At 45.8% G+C, this 11306-nt stretch overlaps 3 protein-coding genes across 3 annotated transcripts; all 3 read left to right on the top strand.

Annotated features, from left to right (window-relative positions):
• Positions 1–893: 893 nt before the first annotated feature.
• Positions 894–5763, top strand: LOC133916975 (serine/threonine-protein kinase BSK1-2-like). Its single transcript, XM_062360884.1, has 9 exons — positions 894–1582; positions 1675–1810; positions 2541–2674; positions 3375–3480; positions 3891–3976; positions 4267–4455; positions 4644–4838; positions 4913–5026; positions 5121–5763. The coding sequence occupies exons 1-9, from the start codon at positions 1223–1225 to the stop codon at positions 5373–5375; spliced, it is 1575 nt and encodes a 524-aa protein (XP_062216868.1). The 5' UTR covers positions 894–1222; the 3' UTR covers positions 5376–5763.
• Positions 5764–7442: 1679 nt separating this feature from the next.
• Positions 7443–8877, top strand: LOC133916973 (chitinase 11-like). The gene is made up of 3 exons (XM_062360882.1): positions 7443–7769; positions 7865–7976; positions 8333–8877. The coding sequence occupies exons 1-3, from the start codon at positions 7487–7489 to the stop codon at positions 8721–8723; spliced, it is 786 nt and encodes a 261-aa protein (XP_062216866.1). The 5' UTR covers positions 7443–7486; the 3' UTR covers positions 8724–8877.
• A 134-nt stretch (positions 8878–9011) lies between these two features.
• On the top strand, positions 9012–9467 carry LOC133916974 (chitinase 11-like). The gene has a single exon (XM_062360883.1). It carries the CDS (start codon positions 9012–9014, stop codon positions 9270–9272), a length of 261 nt encoding a protein of 86 aa, XP_062216867.1. The 3' UTR covers positions 9273–9467.
• Positions 9468–11306: the final 1839 nt, after the last annotated feature.

The following is an 11306-nucleotide window of genomic DNA, read 5'->3' as shown; positions in this document are numbered from 1 at the left end:
GATAAGTGTTGCTAGGTGCTGTAACCTAGTGATCCCGATTTTGGTTGGGCCATTGTCTATTCTTGTATTGAATGTATTTCTTTTTCCATTATTAAGCTTCAAATCACAATATTTGCTAAATCTTGCATTCAATTTGTAATCCGTTTGAACTATTGTATTCTTTGCAATTAAATCTATAAATCAAGACCTATGCTAACTATATTTTGATACTAAAACAAATTAGTTATATGTATGTCTCACATGACAGGCTAACAACTTTAAGAAAAGTTAGCATGTGTGCAATTCAAACACCCTTTTCTACACTTAATTTTAGCACTACTCTAACATTGGTTTAATCACGAACCAACTTTATTTTTTTACCTGATTTTATTACGACCTCAACTTTAACCATGACCAACATTTAATGTGGCTTCCTTGTATCACAAACCAAACATGCTCAAAAGCACCCAAGAGAGAAGCTTTAGAAAGGGCTGCATCTAGAAGCATTTCAAGCAAGCTCTGTGGGTCTTGGAAGCTTTGGAGGTTGCAGCCATCTACTCCAAGGGAGACGTCTTTTTTTGCCGTATTTCTGTTTGCCGTACATTTGCCGCTCGCCTGCTCTCGAATTAAGCTCCAACAGAGACGGCAAGTTTGCTTTTTGACGTCTACAGGGAAGCGGGCACCGGTGGGATTTCGGTAAATTTGCTGGAGAAAACAGGCTCCCGAATTATTGTTGCTTGAGTATGCATGTGGGTTCGAGCGAAGGAGGAGAGTAATAGAAGGTAGAAAATAGGGTAACTGTTGGAGATGAAAAAAAATTGAAAATACTCTAATAGTGTTATGGGATGTTTCTGTTGGATACGGCCTAAAGCCACGCCACACATATTTATTCGTTCAAGCCGGCGTCTGTTCAAGCGAAAGGATTGGAAGATGAAATTTGCTGAGAGATGTGAATCAGATCGTCCATTTCTTTTTTAGGAGAGTCGATCAGACCGTCCTAGAGAGTAGGTAGTGACGCATAGCACATAGATAGCTACACCGGTCATTCCTGGACGCACGGCCGGACGCACGCGCGCACGGCCGGCGGCTTACCGCGACAGCGAAAAACGGAACGGAGCCCCATACAAAACCACCTGTTCCTCTTTCTCGTCTCCCCTTACTCGCCTACCCGGCAGTCGGCAAGCAGCAAGGAACCCAACCCCACAAGACACGGGCGCGCGGGCGCGTAATCTTGTGGAGTCTGATGGGCTGCTTTGGCTCGTCGCTGCGGGCGGGGACGCACCCGGGGAAGAAGCCGCCCGGGAGGGCGGCGGGGGCGCCGCCGCACCGCCCCTCCTTATCGCTGAACCAGAATCAGGCGCCGGCGCCGGCGGCCTCCTCGGCGCGTACGGGCGCCGGCGGGTGGGAGGCGCCGGCGTTCGCGGAGTTCTCGCTGGCGGAGCTGCGCGCGGCCACGGGCGGGTTCGCGGTGGCGAACATCGTGTCCGAGAGCGGCGAGAAGGCACCGAATTTCGTGTACAGGGGCCGCCTCGAGACCAGCCGCCGCGCGATCGCCGTCAAGAAGTTCGCCAAGATGGCGTGGCCCGATCCCAAGCAGTTCGCGGTACGCCTGGGGGCGGGTCGGGAATAGGATTATCATGCGCGCCCTGATTCGGGATGGAATTCGCTGCAATAAAGCCCTTGCTTTGTTCGCAGGAGGAGGCGAAGGGGGTCGGGAAGCTGCGGCACCGGCGTCTGGCGAACCTGATCGGTTACTGCTGCGATGGGGATGAGCGGCTGCTCGTCGCCGAGTTCATGCCCAACGACACGCTCGCCAAGCATCTTTTCCACTGTGAGTTTGCTGCACCGTTCCTTTAGCCATTGGTCCATTCCTGATAAGTTACTTTCTGGATTTCTGGTTCGTTGGGAATATTTCGCTGGCCATTTTCGGTAAATACACGCTGCAAAGATTTAGTTTGGTGTGTTCTGGTCCGTGATTAGTGTGGAAGTTGACAAAAAAGAAGAAGACAAATTGGTATGCTTGAGCAACTGCTAGCGCATAGCAGCCCTTCTTGCATTTGGTGTACCGAACGAATGTTTGGGCTAGGTTTTGTGCTCTTCCTAATTTCCTATCCGGTTGTTGTTGGCATGGTTGTTGTGTGAATCCATTGGAACCGATTAAGGCACAGGCTGCATTAAACACGTGATGTAATTTTATTGCGTCACTGTTCTGTGTTCAGAAGTTCTTTTCATTGTTTTGGACGGGTGGATGTCTAGAATCGGTCCAAGGGATTTCAATGTGGACGTATGTTCCCCTAAAAAAAAATTGTGGACGTATCTTGTCACAGTGAAACTTTGGAATTATGGATGCAATTTATGTGTACTCCACTGTTGTCCTGACCAATCCTCTTTCTAAGTTTCTATATGTGCTCTGGAATGACTATTTGAAATTAATCAGTTGATGCATGAACATTAAGGCCTGCGATTACTTCCTTTATTGATCTTGATTGCATTCACCTTTTATACGAAGATGATTTTTGGACAAGTTAATTGTACATGATACCGCTTTTACTCTTTTTCAGGGGAGAACCAGACAATTGAATGGGCTATGCGTCTACGAGTTGCATACTACATCGCTGAAGCATTGGAGTATTGCAGCACCGAAGGAAGGCATTTATATCATGACCTAAATGCATATAGGGTTCTCTTTGATGAGGTAAGCAGCCAATTCTTTCTGTCTTTTTTTTTCCTACAGCCTTAGAATTATGTGGAGAACCACCAATAGTATCATGAAGCTGAGGAAATGAGGATAATATTGTTTTTATTACAAACATATGGCCCTTAGTGATTCCATTGAGATTTTACCCTCAGCATGGATGCTTCCTCAGTTGAGTTGGGTTGGACTTGTCTGTTGTCTGGTTATGCTTTTTGGCGTGGACGCTGTTCTGTTCGAGCTGAGGTCGTATTGTCATCTTGAGGTTGTCTGCTGGTTTTTTCAACCAACCAGTTGTTAAGGTTTTTGGGTCCAGTTTCCCTCATAAACGGGGCCATATCTCTTCTTCTTAAATAACATCGGCATTTTTGGTGCCATCCTTTCAAAAAAAAAAAAAAATGGAAGCGGAGGGGCCTGTTGCCACCTATAGTGGTTGGAAGGATGTATGTATCAAATTAGAAATGCCAGCTCTTTTTCATGAAGTGTTCTCTAAAAATGGTATATTCAACCCTTAAATACAGTCCTCTTAGGTGGTAAAGTCGTGTCAGTAAAGTTTACACATTCTTTGATTTGAAAAATGATTAGGAACCTTATCAGGAATGCTCTTTTGGATGATGTCAGGAGCATATTATAGCACTTTACATGGTTCTTTAACTGTACTTATCCTCTTGAGCTGAACAACTAATGCGATTTCATTTTGCAGAATGGTGATCCTCGTCTTTCATGCTTTGGTCTTATGAAAAACAGTAGGGACGGGAAAAGTTATAGCACAAACCTTGCATATACACCTCCAGAATATTTGAGAAATGGTAATATGATTTTATTTGTATTTATGACCAAATTTTCCTTCTTTCGTTTGCTTAGTTAAGGCATTTAGAAATGATATACATAATTGTACATGTAAACTACTGGTAACTGAATGGCTAAAACGTTCATACTGATGGGACTAACGGTACAAATAAGACAAAATAGTGCAAAAACTGAATTCAGACTTTGCCCCTCAAGATCAAATAGTCCATCTTGTTGACTCACTGAATGCTTTATGTGAGCACTTATAAGCTGATTATGAAGTTCATAGATATTCGACTGAAGACATGTTGGGTGATTGTGATTAAGGACTAAAGCTCACAAAATGTAGTCTTGAAATAGCAAATATGAAATGAAATAATCCAAAAGGTATATTTGTAACATTGTTTCGTGGTAACCTGCGCTTTTCCAGGAAGAGTAACATCGGAAAGTGTCATATTCAGCTTTGGCACTATTCTCCTGGACCTTCTAAGTGGAAAGCGTATACCTCCTTCCCGTGTAAGTTTTCCTTGCTAATAACTATTTTTTTCACCGAACTTGCTAATAACTATCGATTTCCTTGTTGCACTTTATCCTGGTTCCCATTTGATACAGAACCCCTTTCTGAAAATATCTCCGTATTTAATACTATTCCGTGCATATCTCCTTTGCACATCTTCCACAGTTCCACCAAGTGTGTGGCACTGAATATCTGTGAGAGAACATATTTTGCTTCTGAATGTAACTTGGTAGGAAAATTGTTTGGTGAAACTACTTCAATTATTGACAATTAGCTTTATTTCACTCAGGCTCTTGATATGATAAAAGGCAACAATATCCAAGTACTGATGGATTCACATTTGGAGGGAAACTACTCAACAGAAGAAGCGACCACACTGGTAGATCTTGCCTCTCAGTGTTTACAGTATGAACCTAGGGATCGCGCCAACACAAAAAAGCTGGTTTCCGTACTCGAGCCCTTGCAAATAAAATCAGAGGTACCATTATGTTTTCATCCTTCTCAAAACTGTTTTCTAAACCAAGCAGATTTTGTGCTCTAGCATTGGTTATTTGGATATCGTGATGTGATTCATGGCTTCCACACAGCCGTGATATCTTTTTTGTAACAAGCCAGTTTTCTGCTGTTCTTATGGCTGCTACATTTCCATGTATAAAATACAAACAGGTACCATCCTATGAGATGCTTGGCATTCCAAAGCATGAAGAAGAAGTGCCTCCACCTCCTCCACCTCCACCTCCTGCTCCACAACCACAACACCCTCTATCTCCCATGGGTGAAGCCTGTTCTAGGATGGACTTGACGGCGATCCATCAGATTTTAGTGAATATGCACTACAGAGATGATGAAGGGACTAACGAGGTAAACATCAGAGCGTTTTTGTTAATGTCTTTCCTTTCTGCTTGGTATCTAAGAAAATGCTACCTTTATTGCAGCTATCTTTTCAGGAATGGACACAACAGATGAGGGACATGTTGGACGCTAGGAAACGTGGAGACTTCGGTTTTCGTGATAAAGATTTCAAGGCAGCCATAGAATGCTATACACAGGTGGCACATTTTATACCAGGAACACCTTTTATGTTCTAGGAAATTGCTAGGATGTAGCTAATTATTCACTTCGTTACCTCTCTCCGTATTGCAGTTTGTTGATGTGGGGACGATGGTATCACCAACAGTGTATGCTAGACGGAGCTTGTGCCACCTCATGTGTGACCAGCCTGATGCTGCCCTCCGTGATGCGATGCAAGCGCAATGCGTGTACCCTGATTGGCCAACAGCATTCTACATGCAAGCTGTTGCGCTTTCAAAGCTAAATATGCAGAGTGATGCTATGGACATGTTGAATGAGGCTTCGCAGCTAGAAGAGAAGCGGCAGAAGAACACAAAAGTTCCTTGAAAGACCCATCAGTTCAGTCCCTTTTGCGGCTCGAAAGGTTTATGTTGAGGCGTGCTACTCATTCCTTGCTAAAAATTGTGGTTACTTCCTGGTCCTGGGGTTGGGAATTTAATGGGGGAAGATTTGCTTTAGAGTCCTGTGATTGTAACTATCTGGTTTGGCATTTCTGTGATGCATTTTTTTGGGCCCCTGTATATGTAACATTAAAAAAATTTGAAACAGTCCGAATGCAAGGGAATTTGTTTCTGGTTGTCAAAACTAGAGCTTGCTTGTTGTTCAGTAAGCTCCAGAGTTGGTCCCGTCCAGCTAACGGACTTTTTGTGTACTTGTGCTGCTTGTAAGGCATGGAAAAGTATCTTCGACAAGCAACCAAGTACAGATGTGACTAGACCTGTAGCAATTTTCAGTGATGGTAGATCTTTTGGAGAATATGTTTCATCTGAATGACTGCCGATACAACGCCCAGTGCTGTTGCCCATGTCTTTTTTTTCTTTCCAAATCGGACATTTTAAATCCGAATTGGATTTCGAAATCTACCGTATTGAATTCTAAGTTGTATTTCATGTATTTAAATTGTTTTTTTTTTGTCAAATTAGATATTCGAATTCGAGCTGGATTTCAACTCCGGTGTTCTTTCCAAGCAACAGCGGTTATTATAAGAGTTGAGGGTGGTTCCTGTACTGCTGTTTTGTTCTAAGGCAATCAATGCAACAGCTTAGGAGGGTCCGATCTTGTGGATCTCTCGGCTGCCTGTCGTTGACCACGGGTGGCCATCAGGCGTACGATTCCAAGCAGCATTGCCGGTCTGCCAGTTAAGCAGAAGATGACCAGATCATAACCATGTTAACAAGTACAGGCAAGGCAGGCAGGGCATTCGGCTTCCGGATGACGCCCAAGTTGCTGAAGCCGTCGTGTGCCACGCCGTGACGGCCGACCGGCGACTCTTCCCTCGGACCAACGACACCATCGACGGCATACGGCAGTGGCCTACTGAGCTAGATACCTGGAGCTGTGGCCCAAGTTTGTCCATCCAATTTAGATCCAAGGCTACCTGGCCAATCGGACATATGCAACGTGGTATTTCTTTCTGAGGCTCTCCTTGGCCCACCACAAATCTCTGACAGGCTCCAATGTTCAGAATTACTTCAGAATCCTCAGAAAGAAAGAAAGAAAAAAATTTGACGAGCCTTGAGAAGAAAATAAGACCTCGAGTCTTGTCGCTTTGGCAGTGTCCCCAAATGCTGGATTATTTTAGGGTAATTGTAAATTTGTCACTGTTTTGAACCGCTATTGCAAACTTACTATTAAAAAATTACAAAAATACCATTAAAACTGTCATTCAAATGATATTCTTGTAAAAAACAAAAAATCAGTGACAAATTTGCAAATGCCCAACTATTTTCCAGTGCCAGCTGGTACTGGGGAGCCGGCATCCTTATTGTCTCGGAGCCAGAGGAGGCGAGACAATGGCAGCAATGCTTGAAACACGGCATCCATTGCAGCAGCCAAAAGGGCAAAATATCTGCATCAATCAGGGCATATTTAGTTTGTACCTAATTTTATCATATCTAAGTTTAGTTACACTATAAACTTTTAGACAGCTATTTGTTTAACTGTCATAGTTACGACAAACCATACTTTATTAGTCTGCTAATCCACATATCTTACATTCAGTTTTTTCAACTAACTCTACTATACTTATAACTAAAAATTTATTCACTATGATTTTTATAATAAATCACACTTAATTAAGATTAGTCGTGACAAAATTAGAGACGAACCAAACCTACCCTTAATGTAACGAGCCCTAGCCGCGCGCTGATGGCCAAATGGACGACTTCACAACGTGTTGACCTCGAGTCAACGGAGCTCAGGCCCCATGCATACGTGCCGTGGCCTGACCGTAATCTTAATTACCAGGTTACCATCGCTAGTACGATTATACGTATGCATATGCTGCGTTGGAAACTACCGAGGGTGAGTGGTAATCAGATGGTGACCGGACCATCTAAGCCACGCAACCAGCCCACGCTCGCTCGATCGGCCTATAAAAGCCATACCCCAATGGAAGTGGCTCTCCGCCGTTCCGCATCATTGCGAGCAGAAGAACCATGAGGAAGGTTTTCGCACTGCTCGCCTTCGCCGGCGCCGCGCTGCTCGCCGCGGCCGGCGGCGTCAGCGGGCAGCAGGGCGTGTCGACCATCATCACGCAGTCGATGTTCGGGACCATGCTCAGGCACCGCAGCGAGGGCAACTGCGAGGGCGCGTTCTACACCTACGACGCGTTCATCAAGGCCGCGAACAACTACCCCGACTTCGGCACCACCGGCGACGACCAGACCCGCAGGCGGGAGCTCGCCGCCTTCTTTGGCCAAACCTCCCACGAAACCACCGGTACGGTACTGGGTACTCTTCAACTGATCTTTGCGTAGTTTAACACTTGGTTAATTACAGTGTCATGCTATCTGCGATCGACCGTGTGCATGCAGGTGGATGGGCAACTGCTCCGGGTGGACAGTATGCCTGGGGATACTGCCGGGTGAAAGAACAGACCCCAACGGACGCACCTTATTACGGACGAGGACCTATACAACTCACTCAGTAAGATCGACGCACATTTTATATACACTCTATAAAATACACAAATTATAACAAATCAAAACGAACTCCATCATTCGTCCGTGCAAGTTGATCACGGTCATCGTGCAAAATTATATTTGGTTTCTCCTTCCAAAAATAATTTCAATCTACCCACCCACAAATCAAGAGATTAACTGCACCGTTACTCATAGGATTAATTTCATTATTTGACTTCCATATCTTCACAGTCGTTTGTCTTGAATAAGAAATACGTGTGCAGTTGTAAGTATAGTCTCATGGACGAGTTGTATAACTAGTTGATTCTCTTCAGCAACAAATTTTGAAATCATTCCTCTGTTACCCTGGCATGTTCGCAGTAAATACAACTATCAGCTAGCTGGGCAGGCGTTGAAGCTAGACCTGGTGAACAACCCGGACCTGGTGTCGAGCGACCCCGTGGTCGCCTTCAAGACGGCCATCTGGTTCTGGATGACGCCGCAGTCTCCGAAGCCGTCGTGCCACGCCGTGATGACCAACGGCTGGACGCCCTCCGGCGACGACCGCAGCGCGGGGAGGCTCCCTGGGTACGGCATGACCACCAACATCATCAACGGCGGGGAGGAGTGCGGCCAAGGCCAGCCAACCGACCGCACCAGGGATCGAGAGGGGTACTACAACAGGTACTGCCAAATGCTCGGAGTGGCACAAGGGGACAACGTGTCCTGCAATAACCAGAAGCCTTACAGAGATCCGGGGGCTAATAATTAATGAACGGGAGTAATGAACCAGCAGCTGATCGTGGTTGCTACATGACTACGCGTGCTAGCGTACGTATATACTACTATATTTGCCTTTGACGATGTATGCGTGACGCAATAACTAGTAAGAATAAAGCTAGCAAACAGGGCAACCTTCGAGTGTATGAGATAATATTTGGCCACATCATCTCTGGATCTGGATACGCAATAACTAGTGTGTGTCTCGATCGGCCTATAAAAGCCATACCCCATTGGCAGTGGCTCTCCGCCATTCCGCATCCTTGCAAGCAGCAGAACCATGAAGAAGGTTTTCGCACTGCTCGCCGCGGCCGGCGGCGTCAGCGGGCAGCAGGGCGTGTCGACCATCATCACGCAGTCGATGTTCGAGACCATGTGCAGCCACCGCAGCGAGGGCAGCTGCGAGGGCGCGTTCTACACCTACGACGCGTTCATAAACGCCGCGAACAACTTCCCCGTCTTCGGCACCACCGGCGACGAGCAGACCCGCAGGCGGGAGCTCGCCGCTTTCTTTGGCCAAATCCGTATCGCAGTTTGTTGATGTGGGGACGATGGTATCACCGACAGTATATGCTAGACGGAGCTTGTGCCACCTCATGTGTGACCAGCCTGATGCTGCCCTCCGTGATGCGATGCAAGCGCAATGCGTGTACCCTGATTGGCCAACAGCATTCTACATGCAAGCTGTTGCACTTTCAAAGCTAAATATGCAGAGTGATGCTATGGACCTGTTGAATTAGGCTTCGCAGCTAGAACAGAAGCCGCAGAACTATATATATATATATATATATATATATATATATATATATATATATATATATATATATATATATATATAGCGCGGGTGTTGGCTGTGTCCGCGCCATTGTCCATGGCGCGGATGTTAAACGCACAATTTGAGCAGGCGGGTTGGATCGGGTCATTCGGGTCGGGTCGGATGCGTGAGTTGAGTCCGGCTATAGAATAGGATATTCTATAGCTAGTTATATATAAATACATATATATATATATATATGCACCTATGCGTATTGTAATTTCTTGTTGCGCCACTTCTAATTACCACATGTCAGTTATTACTAATATATATGATTGTAACTCGGTACCTTATCCGGTCGTAATTATGTATTTTTTATGTGATTGTAACTTGTTCATCTTGCGCATACCCCAGTTACGATTTCAAAAGCAGTATAGTTACGATCCACAAGATAGATCAGTTAATATAAATATATATGGTCGTAACTCAGTGCATTCTCTAATCTTAATTATGTACTTTTTATCATGTGATTATAACTTGTTGTCGTAACTGACTATTTTTTCTTAGTCGTAACTTGAGGGTGGCGTAAAGGTAATGCAATTGCGGCTAGGCATAAGTTGTAACTGCAGTATAGCTTAAATTGTAATTGGGATGTCTACAATGTTGTAACTGGATCAAAAAAGGGGAAAAAGGGCTCCCCGCTGCTCACATCAAGACATCAACCCAAATAACGCTACACAGAGCGCACATACGACCACGTACCGCTCACTCCCGTGTGTACGTCTTAGCTCCAGCTCCAAGACGAAGAGCAACAGATCAGCCAGCGACGCCTCCCTCGTCGTTCTGCTCATCACGGCGCTGGTGGCCACCCGCGACGTCTTCAGAGGGGCAGACCGCGTTGCCGCATGCAACTGCGTCAAGGCCGCCACCGGGGGCTTCCCGGCCATCGACTTCGCCCGCGTGGCTGCAGTATCGCAGTGAATAGACTTGTCGTGTGTGTGTGTATATATAATGTGCCTAGGCACAACTGCAGTTCACGTTGCGCGTAGCCACTCAACGAGCTAGTTGTTTTCTCCTTGTGTGCGCCAGGTCAAGCCAACCTCCCTCCCGCGCGCTCCCCGACCGAGCCTTCCTCCCTCCCGCGCGCCCTCTACCGAGCCTTCCTCTCTCTCGCGTGCTCTCGACCAATCCAGGAGTTACATCCATGTAAGTCACCTAGTTACGCTTTGTGCTATACTGTAGTTATGACCTGGGTTGTAGTGTGATTCAGAAACAACCGAGTTACAACATACTCAACAACATAGTTACAACATGATAGACACCCCCAGTTACGATTCTAAAAGTAGTATAGTTACGATCCACAAGATACGTCAGTTACTACAAGGAGTTACATCCATGTAAGTCACCAGTTGCGCTTTGTGCTATACTGCAGTTACTAGTAACTGGTACATTGTGTTTGTAGTAACTGGTATACTGTGTTGGTAGTAACTGATATACTGTGTTTGTAGTAACTGGTATAGTGTGTTGGTAGTAACTACACTGCCTTGCATATTGCAACTGCCTTGCCTTTCGATGTGTGCAACTGTCCTGCCTAAATGTGTTCAAAATCCCGAATGTTTTGATCGTAATCAGTGTACTATCTCAGTAGTAACTGGTCTCACTCTGCATAGTGCAGGATCGGTGGGGCGCGATCAGGGATGACGCGAGGGATCAGTGCGGCGCGAGGGGAGGCATGCGGATGGAAGCTGCGTCAGTCGGATGGAGGAGGCGCGCAGACCGAGCCTCGGTCAAGTGTCGGGGCGCAGCGGCAGTCTAATCTGC

This window comes from Phragmites australis, chromosome 4, assembly GCF_958298935.1.
Source record: "Phragmites australis chromosome 4, lpPhrAust1.1, whole genome shotgun sequence".
NCBI lineage: Eukaryota > Viridiplantae > Streptophyta > Magnoliopsida > Poales > Poaceae > Phragmites > Phragmites australis.
This window is presented reverse-complemented; position numbering and strand designations above follow the sequence as displayed.